Below are 17210 nucleotides of genomic sequence, written 5' to 3'. Positions count from 1 at the left end.
GGCATTGCAGCATTCCTCTGGTCTGTTGTAAGTGCGAATGACCATGTGAGTGCTGCATCTGTCATAACCTTGAAATAGGTTATTTGTAGTTTTGGGGTGTTGATTGTTTTGAATGGTCATTAAGTGGCCTGTCATTTCTTGAGGACTACGTGTATAATGAGGCTTTAGGGTTCTACCTGCTCCACCCTTGGGATGGATGCTTCATCAGAGAGCAACTGGTAGGCAAAAACTTCAGGAAGGACTAAGATAAGACTCCCACCGTGAATGCTAGAAAGCTACCGCTAATATTGACTTAAATAGGCCAGGAGCTGATATCATATCAGTGGAGCAACATACATATATACATGCATACATGATTACTCCTTGAATAATCATCCTTCTATTGGCACATTCAGGGGACATTTCCCACCTGTGCCAAGCTGGAGAGAATAATTCGGCAAAATAATCAACCCAATCAGATCAGGCCAGCAAAGAATAAGCACTACTACCACTTACCTCAGGATTATAGAAAGAATCAGAAAACAAAATAGCCAGAATTAGATCTGGATATTGCTACATTCATTACTTGAATCCACATGTTTTACTCTGTCCAATGGTAAGGACGCTTCTACATATATAATAAATGGAAATAATTTGCCCCAAACATGAAGACATTTAATTTGAATCTAAAACCTGCCTTTAACCAGAACAGGACTTATGGTCTATACAGACTTATATGGTTTAGATCTGGGACAATGCTGTCAAGAACTGATAATGCTTAATGCAAGGACAGATGAATTTTTTCTCCCTGTTACTTTCCAATCTCATCCAAAAGAGAGAGGTAACTTGAGACAATCCACCAGGCCTACATGGACTGTATTTATGAACCTCTGTATCTCATCTTGTTATTTTAAGGCTTCCTGTAGATAGATACCTTGTGATCACCCATTTCTGTCTACTAATTTCCAATGCATTACAAATATCACATTATTCTTAATTGTTATCATGCTAAAATAACTTTAGCATGACAGAATAGTGAATGAGGAACAAATTCCATTATGTTTCATATAAGAATCCATCTGCTCATCAGAAAGCACAATCAAGCAAATTGCTACAGTATTTAAAAATCCAAGTTCTGAAAACTTGATTGGAAAACATACAGTACCACTGGACCAAATATATAGAATTAAAAGTAAATATATACAAATTAATCAGTAATAAGTTCTAATTAATGATTTTGTGCCTTCGAAGCAGCCACAACTCCTGATGATGGACAAGCCTCTATAGTTTGCTTTGCAAAACTTTCAAAAGTTGTTTGCCGCTGCCTTCTTCCAGCTGGCAGTTCTTCTTCAATCCATAGAAGTTGAATAAAAATAGATATAAATTGCTATGCTAAGTTAGGAGTCCCAAGAATGTTGTCTTCAACTGGAGCAATGATACTACTATACTACTGCAGGACTATTTTATCCGAGAGCATCAATTAAAAATATTTTGCCTAATCTTAGCAAACTATGTCTTGAACTGGGATGGCACAGAGATGAGATTCAATATACAGTATTAAATAAACGACTTGTTTTCATGAAAAACTTGAACATTGTGATGCTTTGAAACCTAAGAACAGGGGTCCTCAAACTTGGCAACTTTAAGACTTGTGGACCAACTCCCAGAATTCGTCAGCCAGCAAAGGAATTCTGGGAGTTGAAGTCCACAAGTCTTTGGAGACTTCTGCCTAAGAACATCCTATCTGAAAGAATTTTAGAGACTTGTCAAAGGACACCGTAGCTATTTTTCCACAGTTATGTATTCATGTGAAATCAAGAAATACTGATTTGAAATATTACACATTGTGAAAAGTAAATGGGAACTTTCAGCAATTACACCATATTAACCAATCATGAGGATTGATCAAGGCATATAGAGTTAGGCATCAAGCAAAGCACTGTTCTGTGATGATCAACTCTCTTTGATCCCTCAATCAGGAATGAAAGCCTCAAAGAGCACGTTTCTCCCATCACTTTTCCTGTTATTGAACAGATGCCTGGGCCACTGAAACTTTTCCACTGATCCCAAGTGGGCCCTAATGCCTTTCTCCTGGGAACATTCATGAGAAATACGTTTCAATAATTTTTCAATAATAGGTTTTTAAGAAGTTGGGCAACAATTTGTCCAGAATGGTGTAAGGTCTCCTGTTTGAGCAGGGCGTTGGATTCCAAGTCCCTTCCAACCCTATGATTCCTTGATTCAGCATCAGATAAGTTTTCTGTATATAGCAGCATACGCTTAGTGAGGATGGATAAGTGTTTAAATTATCTTGCCATTGGTATGACTGGAATTTCATGCCTTTTAACAGGAAGCTATGTTTACACTCATACTTGTGAACTGTGATACCAGTTCCCTATTCTGGTTCATAAGGCTTAATAAATTAACACACACTAATCTGTTTTACCATATTATACAGATGGAATAAAATAGCCAGGTTTGTTACAATATCATAAATTTCAACAAATACACATTCTGGGACAGATTGAAATAATAGTAATATTCCATTGCCTCATTCTTTTTTCTTGATATTCTAAAGCATCTATTATTATCTGATCAGACTCTTCATTTAGCCCAAAGGGCTGCTCCATGCAGGGCGCCTGAATCACAGCTGTAAAAATAACAGCTGCTCTGGGGACAATAAATACACAATATTGTTTTGTTCTTTATAGCTTGTATTCTAGCTTCCATTTAGTACACATAAATTTACTGGAGGCTTTCTGGCACAAACAAGTAGTTAGAAGACATCTGAGTGGTATCAAAGCTCTTGTTTCCAATTTTATAGGCTACACTAATTTAACTGCTCATTTTGAAATGCTTTCTGAAACTTTAGAGTGACAGCATTGCATTAGGCATATCATGACAGTCTAAGTTTCAAAGCTAGAAGAGGCAAAGATCCCCAAGCAATAGTATTATCACCATAACAATATATATTAGAGCTCACCCTTTGTTATTTGTGGTGAGCAAACCTGAAAGATTTGCATCTGCTCTCAATAATCACAAATACATAAAGTAGGAAAGACATTGACACTAAAAAGATTAACTAAATAACTTAATACAAATTACATTTGTGTATCTATTACATTGAACCAACAAGTCTAAAGAGAGTGTAATATATATTTCTGGTTGCCCTATCTTAAAATACCTTCTTTACACACACTGTTCCAACTGTCCCATGCCAAGATACATGGAGATATATGTCAGCAAATAGATCCATGCATAATGCCAAGGAGCAAAGGCATGAGATGGGTTACAGAGAAACCTCCATAGGTAGGTTCTGAAGAGGCCAAAACTAGATTTGTGTGCAATGTTTGCAGTAGTATTCATCATACAAAGTAGGGAAGCAATTTTTATGTATGGTACATACCAATTTAATATGTGCTTGTTTCTGGTACTTTTCACTGTAATACTGTTCTTGTCGAAGATTCAGCAGCTGCTGCTGTTGTTTTTCTTTGAGCTCTATTAACTTCTGTGTCATTTCTGAATCAAGAGCAGCCAACTCTTGTTCAACAGTTGAAGGACTGTGATCTGGGCTGCCGGTTTCACTTCTACAGCACAATACAGAATAATAAATATAAATTGCAGCAATACAAATACAGAGGTCCTATCCCCCAGATGCTCCCATTATTCCATTAGCCAATATAACATTGACCTATCAAAGATTCTTTAACTCTTTTTTCCCTTGTCTTGTGCAAGTGTGTAAATATGCATCTGATGTTCACATATGTATAGAGAACTCTTCATTTACTAAAATATGGATGACCAGAGCATTCAGACAACAATCATGAATTTAATTCAATTTCTATAAAATCTGTAAAAGAAAGCTGCTAGGAACAGCAATGGTATAACAAAAAGGGATGAAGGTTGGTGTAGATCAGCGGTTGCCAACCGGTGGGCTGTGGAAAAATTTTGGTGGGCCGCAGAAGAAATGGCCCCCAAAAGCAATTAATCTGGCCTGTGCAGTTCTCGCGCCTTCCGGCTCTCCGAGGGACCCCGGAGTCAGGGTCCCTGAGATGCACGCACCAACCAGCTCCTATACCCTGCGGCGGCGGCAACAGTAGTCCCCTCCCCCAGCGCCCGCTGTAAGCTCTCCCCATTAGTTCTCTAGCTTTGAATTGCTCCCGGCTCTCTTTCCTCCCCCCCGCCCACGTGCAGGCAGGAAAGGAAAGGAGCCATTCACAGCTCTCCACTCTCTCCACTCTCCCACCCTCACTGCCTCTCCCAACATCGAAGCCTTGGAGACGCAGGTAAAGCCGCCGCAGCAGTAACATCCTGAGTTGCCTTAGCATGCTCGGTTAGTTAAGAATTGCCCTATCCAGAGAAGGAAGTGGTGCTGGAGGATGAGGAGGCAATAGTGGAGAAGCAAGCAACTCAGGGCGCTACTGCTGTGGCAGCTTTGCCTGCGTTTCCGAGGCTTCGATGTTGGGAGAGGCAGCAAGGGCTGAAAAAGCGGGGAGCTGTGCATGGCTCCGTCTCCCTTTCCTTTCCTGCCTGCATGTGGGGGAGGACAGAGAGAGAGCCAGGAGCAATTCAAAGCTAGAAAACTAATGGGGAGAGCTGACAGCGGGCGCTGGGGGAGGGGACTGCTGTTGCCGCCGTGTGTGGGAGCGAGCATCTCAGGGACCTGAGCCAGGAGGCACGGGAACTGCAAGTGAGAGCGTTTGATAATTTCAAAGAACTCCTGGAACATGGTAGATTGGCATTTTGTAGGTCTCAGTGAAAGAGTGAGTTTTGTTTCACCTCCTTTCCTCACCGGGTAATGCGAGAGATGCTTTCTCTTTCCCCCCAACCCCCAAATAATCACTGGCTATGGCTGGGTTTGGCAGCAAAGTGCTAAAGCGAGCGAAGTGCCCCCAGGGACACCTTTCCTTGCCTGTCTCCAAGTGAGGCTGGAAGAGCCCCCCCCCCATCTTTTCCTCAGCTGCAGATCTGAACCTCTCAATCCTCCACCCTGGATCTGAAAGGAGCTCCCACTTTCTCCCCCTCCCCTTCCCCAATTAATCAATAAGGGCAGCAGCCCTTCTGCAGGCAGATGCCTGCTGAGAAGACCCTGGAGTGGCAGACAAGGGGCGCTGCCCCCCAAGGAGAGCAAAACCCCCTTTCTGCCTCTGCTTCTCCCAGCGGCAGTTGCCCCGAGGCCCCTCACACACACACACACCCCGCCCGTTCTTCTGTCTCTTTGGAAGGTGCCAGGTGGGGGGAGTGTTCCAGCCCAGAACATTTTATTTTGTTATCATTAAGCATTTACATTTTTGTTATAATTAAATGTATGTGTGTGTGTGTGTGTGTGTGTGTATGTGTATCATGTATGTATATGTATGTATGTATGTATGTATATATATATATATATATATATATATATATATATATATATATATATATATATATATATATATATAATGTATATGTACGTATATACATATACATATACATATATGGCATTCAGCTTTGTTTGGGTATTTTCCCATGTCATTATAGTTGTGCTTTTAAAGTTGTAGCACGTTTGGCAGAATCTCATCTGCCATCATCAGGCTTCTGTATACAGAAACCTGATGATGGCAGATGAGATTCTGCCGAACCGTTGCTACAACTTTAAAAGCACAACTATAATGACGTGCGAAAATACCCGAACAAAGCTGAATGCCATACATACATGCATACATATACATATATATAATTTATATTTAACATAAAAATTATATTAAATATATTAGCTTTTTAAAAAATTCATATTAGTGGTCCTCGGGATTTAAAAGTATGAGTTTGGTGGTCCCTGAGATCCAAAAGGTTGGCGACCCCTGGTGTAGATTATTATTGTCAGGTAACTAAATTGATGACTTTTCAATGAATATTGGAGAAATAAGACAAAATATTGAAGCTTTGGGTTTCATTAGTTTCATCCAATGATATTATGAGTGTCTTGAGATTAGCATTATTTCATAATTCATAAAGCTTACCAAATCATTTTTTTTTTAAATCTGAGCATCCCCAAACTGCATAGCATCCTAAATGTGAAACTATTTAATGAACTGCAAAGAGCAAAGTTCATAAAGACCAAAGATTTGCCAAAGGAAAGCAAGCTTGGAACAATATACAAAACTCAAATGAGAAAAATAATCTGCGCAAAATGGAAACTGAACAAAACTCCCTAAGGAACAGTGTGATATTTTTGGTCTTGGGAAAGAATTGCTACTATAAAAGTGAGGTGAGAAGGGAGAGCAAAGAATGGAGCATGTGAACCAAACAGAGCAACTGAAAACTAAATAGTAACAGTAGTACATTCCAACCCCCCAAAAATTAAAAGCCAGGCTGATATACATGAAATGCATCTCCCTGAGCCCTGACAGTTATATCAGAAATGCTTATAGTTCTACCTAGGTATTAAGCCAGTTGCCTAGGAAACCACAAGCTTAAAAGGAGAGATGGCTGAAGGACCAAGTTCCAGCTGAAGAAAGGTAATAATCAAGCACCAAACACAATGTGAGATTTGTGCAAATATAAGAAAGAAGTGTAGCAACTCAAATCTAGAAACCCACTCTGACAATGCTCTCATATTTTGAGGCTGGGAACACCTACACAAGTGGAAAATGGCTTAAATCCATTGGCACTGAATTTTGACCTAGTTACTGGGTTTGTCACCTAAAACTTTCTGTAAGCTGATGGGATATGGACGAGGGCCTTCCTCTCTCTAATGGACATTGAGATGTATGCATGCTGCATGTGGCTCTTCTCTCACAGCACTACCACCTGCAACATCTGGCAAGACCTTAATGCTGAAAACCTCTACCTCTTGACACCAGTCAAGAGACACTAAGCACTCCTTTTAATTCTCTACTTAATTAATGACTCGCCTCCAGATCAGCAGTAGTGCAATCCTACCTGTTCCACTACTGGTTCGGTGATCACGCAAGCATGCACCTAACACACATGAACAGCTTTCCCCACACCAGCTGGGGCCTGCAGCACCAATCAGCTGAGAGGATAAAGAAGAGAAAATCACAGGAGCAGGTGAGAGGGCCGATCCTGCCTTTTTCTCTTCACTTTTTCCCCTCCTTTCAGCTGATCGTTGGAGGCTCTTTTTTTTAACTACCGGTTCAGTAGAACCGGTCTGAACTGGTAGCATACCACCACTGCTCCAGATGTTGTGGGTGCTCCAGCACTGGAGATTCTTAAGTAGAGATTGGACAACTATTTGTCTGAAATGGTATAAAGTTTCCTGCCTGAACAGAAGGTTGGACTAGAAGGCCTCCAAAGGTCCCTTCCAACTCTGTTATCCTGTTAATATAGACTTGTCCAGAGAGCTGTAAGACAGATACCTGTCTTCTGGTCAACTTTTCTTAATATTACTCTTAACTACATGCCCTACCAATCCCTGGATCAATTTGTCACTGGCATGAATGGCAGAAGCTTCTGCATCAAAGTGGCTTTATATCTATATAAAAGAGACCAACAGAGGTTGCTCCACTCAGCGTAATGGAAGCTCCAGTCTTATCTGGAAGGGGACATGAGACCCAGTTGGGAAGTAAACTATTTCCAAGAAAGGCCAAAGGAACCTTTGTAAGAAGATAGACATACTTTTTCTTACTGTCTTTTTTAGCTGTTTTCTCCAACACTGCCCTCCGTCGTAGGTAATCATTTTGAATTTCATTATATTTTGTGGTATGCTCTTTTATAAGATCTGTTGTTTTTTTGTGATGTCTCTTCACAAGATCCTTCATTTCTTTGTAGTGCTTCTTCTGAAGTTTCACAAATGCCTTCTGTTGCTTTAGCTCTTCAATGGTTTGTGCTTCAACTTCTGCAAGAATAAGAGAAATGATGTTATCACCGCACAACATTAGACATGCTGGGAACATGCAGTTTTATCAACAGGTTTTTGCTGCTACTGCATGAAGTTGCATTTAAAAGCAACTCTCTTACTCCAATAGAAGAGAAGGTGTATAGTTTAGGATTGAACTGTGGAGTCCTGGTGCTCTCTGAGCTTGGTTGTTTGCTTGTAAACACTGCCTCAGTTAGGTAACATCGTCAGTGTAGGTGTGGGATGTGCTCCCTGTTTATATACAGTAGCTTGTCCTGTCAGTTTTGATGATGGTGTGGTTTTCTCCTTGATAGATTCTCAGTTGTTGTTTTTTCTGCTTGGTTGTTTGCCTGGTGCTAATCCCTGCTTATCTGGGTATTGGCTGCTAGAAGGATGTGTTTTGATATATTTTTGTACTTGTTTTTTATTGTCTCTTTTGAGTGGTGTATAATTATGATTTATTTCTATGTGTGTATTGACAGCTGATTTGAAATTGAAATTGAGTCTGTCCATGTGTTGTAAAATTAAGTTTTCATTGTGTCTTCTGATTGCTAGTTGGTGTTCATAGATGTGCTTTGTCTTCTAACTGTCTATCCTACATAGTGGTTGTGAACAGTTTTTACACTCTGTTGTAGACGATTCCTTTTTTTCCTTCTTGGGCTGCTGGGGTTTTTGGTTTAGTTATGTTTTGGAGGGTTTTAGTTGGTTTATGTGCTATGGTGAAGCTATGTGGTTGTGGTAGGCTGTTGGTTGTTTTTTGTATGTTTTTGATGCATAGTAGTATAATTCTTTTCAGAACTTGTGTTTGTTGTGCTGTACTGGGTTGAGTATCTATTTTGTTGGAAGGTATTGTATGGGCAGTTTGTTTCCTTTTTTGGTGTTATGGGTTACTGTAGTGCATTGTACTAATCTGAATTCACGAATATAAATCACTGCATTTGTACTTGGTTGAATTGATTATAGCACTGCACTTGTACTGCATTGCATTTGTATACTGCACTGTACATTGTGCACTACACAGGTACATATCCACTACAGCAAGGTCATCCTCTCTTTATGTGATCTTATCAGCATTATATAATTCAAAGAGTTTCAACCTTTATGAATTATGTAATTCAGGTATTTGAAAGATAAAGATATTTCAATTTGGTTTATTTTGTTTCATGAGCCATTGTTGTTTAGACTTCTGAATCACCTCACCTGGAGATAGAAATACTACTAAATAACCCCCACATTTATTAATACATTTCACAATATAAAAATGACCCAATTCAGTCTTTTTTTTTTTTTTTTACAAAAGCAAAGTATATCTTACGTAAGTACATCTGTTATTCTAGTTATATCTGCTATGTAAATTTATAACATGTTCTTCACGTCAGATCAGCAAAGTATGGGTTATTCATAATTATCTAACCAGCACACATAAGGTATACAGAATGCTTATGTCTCGAGATGCACCTTAGCCATATCTTTATGCAAGCAGATTGCACATCTAGCTCATTGCTCTTTCCTGTGTTTGAAAACAGTAAATGATCCTGTAAGGTTCCTTGAGAAGAAAAGGATAAAGATATCTACTTGTGTATGCTCATATATACCCACAAGAGCTTTTGTACAGCTTTAAGATTTTTTGTTTTGACTATAGCTTTTTGCTCTAAAGGGAATGAATTTACACCGCAAATTCAAGAATTATTTAATCATGCCATGTAGAAACTACTGACGCTTGGAGGGAACTCTGTTTAATCTATTATTTGCATTGCTGTTTATATGCCAACTTATCAAATTCAAACACGTGCAAATGAATCCTGGATCCTTAAATGTGGTGTCAGTTCTACAGTAAACTCAGTCATCATTTGGATCCCAGTTATTCATCTTGTTGGGATGAAATTGGTGCGTTCCAGTAATTTGGCCTCATTCCTTAATTTTAAAATCCCTTAAATATATAATTGTTCTTTATAGATCAGGGGTCGCCAACTTTTTGAACCTCAGGGACCACCAAAATCATAATTTTAAATCCCAGGGACCACTAACCGGTTCTGTGGGTGTGGCCTAATTTGTGGGTGTGGCTTGGTGGTCATGTGACTGGCTGGGCATGACTTGTATGTAAATATTATAAATATATATATATATATAAATATTGATTTTTTTTTTATAAAAAAGAGCAACTTTTACCCAAAATCAGACAAAGCAGGCAGGCAGATTGAATTGCTCACAGAATCACAGATTCATTCAGAAATCTATCTATCTGCCATCGGCTAGCTCAGTCTGTCACATACAATTTGCTTGCTGTGTGTCTGCACTGAATAATAGAACCTTCAGTCCTAAGGGAGGTTCGGCTGTGCTTAAAAGCAGAGCCAAAGATCTAAAGACTAGCTAGAAAGCAAGAAATCCAACCATTTCCTACTTCCTAGCTAATCTAAATCTCCCGGCACAGCAGAACATCTGTTGGTCAGAAAAAGGAAAAATAGCAATTTAGCAGGCAAGTTTTCCGGGTAAAGAGTGAGTGGGCAGGGAGGGTTCCCGCGGACCATATGGGCGGCGCAGCCTTGTGTTTCTGCATAGCCTGGATTAATTGCTTTGAGGGGGGGTGCTCTGGGGGTGAGATTTCTCTGCGGCCCACCAAAATTTTCTTGTGGCCCACCAGTGGGCCATGGCCCACCTGTTGGCGACCGCTGTTCTAGATGATAGTTAAAGACCACCAGGAAGACATTTTGAACAATAAACAGATTAAAATAGCTATTTGTATGTGGCATACTGTTTCTTGCAACATTCCCATTAATTTGTTTAAAATATACTATTGTACAGCATGATCATGTTTCTTACCTGTTAGGACACTCTGAATCAGATCTTCTGTTTTGGCTGGAACTTTCACAGAACCTAAGTGTAAATAACATCAATATTTCAGTTAGTCTGAAATTATGAATACAAAACCTCACAGGGGGTCATTCTTCTCATTGGCTCTGAAAGAACCAGAGGATATAATGCCATTCTTGTTTGTGCCATATTGACACATAACATGCTTTTAGCTGTAGATCAAGATTTCCCAATCTATTACCTGTCCTCAAATCCATCTGCCCAGCCTGTAATAACAGAACAGCTAGGTTCTGCCCCTTTGAAACTAAGTTAGCATCTACATGAAAGCAGTTTTGTCAGTGGCCACTCCAAATTCAGAGTTGCTCATTGGCTGAAGCTTGTCTAGTCCTAACTCTGAATCTTCAGGCATAAGATGAAAGCCTGGTTTTATTTCATTGATCTACTTTTTAGATCCTAAAACCTGTTGACTGACTGAGGCTTTGATGTACTCATTGTGTTTTTTGTGGCTTTAAATACAGTCTCTTGTTTTTCATTTATATTAGCTGCTTTGAAAGCTTCATAAGAGAAAAGTAGGCTAAACATTATTTTAAATACATCTCCGGACCAGATGATAGAAAATTGCCTCTTAATTATTTGATGGTGTTAGTTCCTTTTCTTAACATGTGAGTATATATTTAAAATTAAACTGGGGCTGTACTTTAGTGCCAGGATGCAAGACACATTATCTCTCTGTCTACACCTACCCCATGCAGGATGAAGAAACTTTTGTCCCTATTATCTCTGGGACAGTAAGAGCCTCCATTACCCTAAGTGGTCCAAGTCACTTATTGAACTTGAGGTTGGGTGTTCAGGGAGATATATACTTACAGGTGAACGATGTGGACAAACATTGCTACTATTTATCTTGATAATAAATAAATTATGCATCAATCCTCCTGGTTACTCTGCCCCATGAATGTAATAAGAAAAAGGCATGTTGCCTCACCCTGTCACTGCTGTTTGTTTCAATGATTGCCAGAAGGTGAGGCTAGCCATTGTGATTTCACACTAACGTTGCCCATGTCACAAAGACATGGCCTTTGTGACCTCAGAATGATGCTTTCTGTTTAAAGGAGAAAGTCTGTCCATTGGGACCTAATGCAGATGACATTTAGCTGGGGGAAAGGATCTGTTCATAGTTAACTTGTACTCTCAAGAAGATAAACTGGATGGGTGCCCCATCCTTTTAATCCTGTTCCTAAGATTGGGTTACGGCAGACTTTCCCTGCTCAGGTGCCCTGGAGATTAATGGACTTCAATGTTAAGAAGAGATAAGAATCTAAGGACAGCAAGATGTATTTTTGTTTCCCTTGCTCTCTCTCTCTGACATTGTTCTTCAAAGTTTCCCACATCCTTTTGAAGTAAAAGCAGGGCAGAAGCATCTTCTGTAGGCAGTAAATACTTTGTGAAATCTTTGCAAACAAATTTTGCTGATATTCACTCTGAAATGGATGCTGCTTGCTCAGTTTAGTAAGGTAATCCCATTGTAAGATTATGTGGGGCTATTTTGTAAGAATAGAAGAATTCCAAAGAAACAATTAAGAAACTTTTTACGATACACTTTTTGAAGGTAGGAGTGATGTCTTTAAACTCAATGGAGGCAATGATAATTTCCTCATGAAGAGATCACCTCTTAACCCAGAAACCTGGACAACTTCCATTCATTCTATAATCCTAATTTTTTGATAGATTTTGCAGAAGTGGATAGGGTTTTCAGCTACAAAAGTTCTGGAGGTAATGAATTATCTGGATTTCTTCAGTTGCAATTCAGACCAGGGCATGGGACTGAGACAACATTAATTGTTTTGGTGGATGACCTACCAAGTGTGTCCCATTAGATATCTTGGTAATATTGACTACCATTGATTATGATATTCTTCTGAATTGCCTGCAAGGATTGAGGGTTGAAGGCAATAGATATAATGAGAAAAAAACTGATTTTTTAAAAAAGAAATTCACACATGAAGAGATATTTGAGTGTTAAAATATTATTCTGGGGATTTAAATGTCTTAATCCTGCACTGGATATGTTCATTATTTCTTTATTTCTGCTAAATATGCAGCCTCCAAAGAATGAAACTTGATTGTTCTATCCTTGCTAAGTCTGAACTATTTTTCCTTAAAAACTGAAAGTCTAAAAAGTCACATACTGGAATTGAGTTCTTTAGCAGGGTCATAATATCAGTGACCTGACATATTTTTGTGCTTTTGAATCACACTGGTTTTGACTATCCTAGAACCAAACTTTTGCCACATAAGCTTTAACCATAAGCAACAACAACACAACCAAAATCTCTCTAGCAAATGGTTTCCTAGAGTTTATAAACTCTGATCATATTCTTGATAAAGCACTAGAGCTGGTCTAAATAGGACACAGCCAAATTCGACCACAGAATGTTTTTAGCATTTTCTATCTGGTCTCAAAGCCCCCCAGTTCAACTGATCCTTCATCTATATCCTAAACTTCTTCAAGATGTGTACATACAACACAGACTTTATCTAACAATACCCCCAGGAGACTCAGAAATTGCCAGTTGCCCATGATCTTGCCCATGGTCATGAGCTTCTTAGCTGAGCAATGATAGCCTTGTTCAGAACCAATGTTCTAGCCTTTCTTCTTTTATAATTTTATTTCTATGTCACTCTTCCTCTGGGGACGCCTGCTACAGAACACAGACCACTGAATCTAGATAAGATGCATTTATTCACAATGGTCTTCCTTCCTTCCTTCCTTCCTTCCTTCCTTCCTTCCTTCCTTCCTTCCTTCCTTCCTTCCTTCCTTCCTTCCTTCCTTCCTTCCTTCCTTCCTTCCTTCCTTCTTTCCAAATTGGAAGATAAGAACAGAGATTTTGTTGTAAGCATTGCTTTCCAAGCAGTCACAAATATAGATGATGTATTCATCAAAAGTGATGTAATCTGTTGAGATTTTTTGCCAGGAGAAATTTACTTTTTCTTTTTTCCAATAGAAGAATAATCCCAAAATCATGCACTATAGTATAGTTCTTACCCAGTGTTGGTTGGCTTGGAGCAATCTGAGTAGAAGGTTTAGGGCTGAGAGATGTAGTGCAATTTACTCCATTTTCTGCTGGTGTAGGTTTAGGTTCATTGTGAGCTTCTGAAGGTACATCTTGTTCTGCCTAACAATTCAAAACATTTCCCATAAAATATGAAAAAGGATTTATGATTAGAGAACTTGCACAAGGTTTTTGCTTTCAACACGTACAGATTCTTGCCCATAACAAACGCTGGTATTCTTGGACTAAGATTTATTCAAATTGTTCCTTGCTAAAAAAAATTGTACCTCATCTCTTCTCATTTCATCATCAAAAAAAGGCTTGAAAAATAAAATATATCAAGCTATCATTATTACTGTTCAATTCTTCTGATTATTTACAGGGAAATAGAAGGTGTTTTTTTTAAAAAATAAAATAAAATAAAAAACTATGATTTTAACAAATAAATAGGAACAATCCAATTGCAAAATTAATTAATTAAATAAACCTAAATGAACAGAGATCCCACCTGGAAAGCTGCAGAAGCTATAGATCATGTTCGTAAAATAAACCACTAATTTTAGCTATAAAGAATCACCATGTCAATTAAGCCTGCCAATGGAAAATGACAATAACAAACATTTTAAAAGTCCGTTTCTTTAATTGCTTTTCATCCAAATTTATTATCCCTGAAATTAAAAAGAAAAGCTAGGCTTAGGCATGCCAGTAAGTCAAGATCATCCCATTTCTGCCTACAGAACTCTGTAGGCTACTACGTTTTAAGGTAATAACCACGCAAATGCAAGGACATCAGCAGAATGCACCAGTTACCACTTAACACCATATGACAGAGAATGATTTCTTTCGCTTTCCTTTCAGGGTTGTGTCCCAAAAGTCTGATTACTAATTCACCACTGAGGCACAGCAATAGTTCCCAGGACAGCTCACCCATAATTATATTCAACAGATAAGCTTACGTAAACAGTACCTCCATCCTTTCCGCATGCTTGGATGAGTATGCCTGTACCGTTCAACCTGTTTAAACATTCCCCACAACCTGTACTTCCTTTACCAGCTCTAATGCCCATGTTTAGAGTTCATTGCTTTTTTCTAGGCACTAATCCTCTCCCCCTTCCTTAAGGTCCTATTTATCGGAGGAGACTGAAGATTCCTGCTACACAAATGGAAGGGGGAAGAAGATCCATAGTTACAGAGCATTGCTAAGCAGTTTGCCTCCTTGAGGTACGAAAATTTATATAAGGAGAACCTGTTGCCATGGTACCTTGTTGGATTAGCTTCTCTGGAGGTTTTCATTAGCATTCTTCACCGGTAATAAACTGTTGGGAGGGGGAAAGAGACAGCTCTTTTCTCAAAACCCTTCACCTTTTTAATAAGAATGTATAGGTTGAACAACAGGGTGGGATAAATGAAACTGAAAACTCTGTATTTGCAGGACTGAGCATTAAACACTGCTGGTAAGATTTTTCTCCCTGCTCCAATTTAGTACCTCAGAGGATACCAGATGTAAATTAGCTCTGACTGACCATATTTTACAATACTTTATTTACAATAAAGTATTTATTTACAATAAATAAAGTATGTAAATAAAGTATTTATTTACAATAATAGTATTTACAATACTATTATTTACAATATTTTACAAAAAGTCTCTCAAATGCAGGAATTTTTTTGTTTTCATTTCCTCCCCAAAAATTGAGGTGAAGTAACTAATAAACAATTCTATATTGAATTCTGTTTATTGGCACCTACTGAACAAAAGGAAGAACAAGAGGAAAAAAGGAAAATACAATAAATAAAAGCTTGGCAGCTTCGCAGATTAAACCAGCTAGCTCATAGAGAGATATGGGCATTTATCTGGCTCTTCATTACAAAGATATTTATTTTGCTGGAACAAAAAAATGCAGCGTCTTAAGAGCTAGAGAGAAGCTGCTTACAGAAGCATTGATGTAGTGCTGAATTGCAGCCAGAGCAATTGTTTGTGGAGGGATCCCTCACCTGGTGCTGGAAGATAACTGCATCTGGAGCAATGCAGCAGATTTATCACACAGTCTAGTGCACATAAAACAAGGCAAGAAAGGAAGATTTCCTTGGGAATGGGGGAATCTTAACACACAGGTGTTCAGACTTGTAGAATTATGACTATGGCATGCTAATTCAAGCATGGTTGATGAAGATGAATAAAACAATTGAGTAGCGCTTTATCTTTCTTTTCCTAATTTGGGATTTGTTGTGATTTGCATTTTTATTTTTGGAAGCTGTTGCATCTAGAAAACAAATGTTCAATTACAATAACTGGAGGAAGAAATCTGTATGAACAGGGCTGAGAAATATAAGTATTACAATATTACAAATAGGAGATTTGGGGGTAAAGGCTGATTGATTGAGTTATTTGAAAGGTTTACACAGTATGCATCAGGATTTATGTCCTTTTCCCAGATATGTGGATTCTGTTTGACTGATCTCTAACCATGACTCAGTTGTCCAAGACCATGGAAGCTTTGACCAAATGCTGCAGGATGTAATATTTTCAGCAAAATGATAAAAGTAGTGTCATGATCTACACTCCTTTAGTATGTATGTATGTATGTTAGGACACATGTGCAAAAGAGATGGACTTTGTGGCACAGTGGTATAACACTGCCTTTATTGGTTGCTCCCTTGCTCTTTCACCCAGCCCCTCTAGGGGGATGTCTCTGTTAGAGGCAGTTTGTTTAAAGACACTTATTGGACTCAAGAAGAAAATATTATTTTTGTAGAAAACCACTGCACTTAATATTTTTAACAATATTTGTAGTTTTAAAAGTTGACAATTATTAAGAAAAGTATTTCTTTCCAGTCATGAAAATGAAAAGAAATGTGCTGTTCCATGTCCAAGGTTTTTTAAATTTATAGAAATTCAAATGTATATAGTAAAAGTTGTCTCATGTATGTCAATCCAAATGCATGTTGTTGACAGAAACATGCAGTAATATACATTTTATGCTGGAAATACAACCTTCTGAAGGAAGGCATTAACTTCTCTTATGTTACATTTTAGGAAACTGATATAAAAAAAAGAAATCCATTATGTTTTTTTTATAGTAGCCAATTACATTGAATAAATCCACATTTCAACACATGATGGAATTAGATTTTACCTGCAATGCAGAATGCAATGGCTAAAACTTTTTAAAGTTTCTGTTACTGCTATTGACATTATTAGATCATGGAACTGGATGGGGAGAAATAGGCTTAGACTCATCTCAAGTGACTGTGGATCTGGAAGCCAACCAAGACTAGAAATAGTTGATTTATGACTCTGGATAGGGTAATACCCTCCCTTACCAATTAACTCCATACTGTGTAGGTCAAGGGTCTTCAAACTTGGGCAAGTTTAAGACTTGTGGACTTCAACTCCCAGAATTCCTAACATAACTGGAGGAGGAATTCTGGGAGTTGAAGTCCACAAGTCTTAAACTTGCCCAAGTTTGAAGACCCTTTGTGTAGGTCTTCCTGAAGTCATAGCTTCTGTCTCCTTTAAAGACTTACATTAA

At 38.5% G+C, this 17210-nt stretch overlaps 1 protein-coding gene across 4 annotated transcripts in view; it reads right to left on the bottom strand.

Annotated features, from left to right (window-relative positions):
• PLCB1 (phospholipase C beta 1) overlaps positions 1-17210 on the bottom strand; it is a 486583-nt gene that overhangs the window by 64857 nt on the left and 404516 nt on the right. For 3 of the 4 annotated variants that reach the window (XM_026668521.2, XM_026668520.2, XM_087948391.1), the window contains exons 24-27: positions 13671-13800; positions 10634-10687; positions 7594-7813; positions 3386-3566 (exon numbers count right to left, since the gene is read on the bottom strand). In XM_026668521.2, the coding sequence (XP_026524306.1) occupies positions 3386-3566; positions 7594-7813; positions 10634-10687; positions 13671-13800 (585 nt within the window). Of the gene's footprint in view, positions 1-3385; positions 3567-7589; positions 7814-10633; positions 10688-13670; positions 13801-17210 lie in introns of those variants that run through there. The other variant, XM_087948394.1, reaches the window with a different exon arrangement.

The sequence above is a fragment of the Notechis scutatus genome, chromosome 1, assembly GCF_049901735.1.
Source record: "Notechis scutatus isolate UNSWTSFEM ecotype Mainland chromosome 1, rNotScu1.2, whole genome shotgun sequence".
Taxonomy (NCBI): domain Eukaryota; kingdom Metazoa; phylum Chordata; class Lepidosauria; order Squamata; family Elapidae; genus Notechis; species Notechis scutatus.
This window is presented reverse-complemented; position numbering and strand designations above follow the sequence as displayed.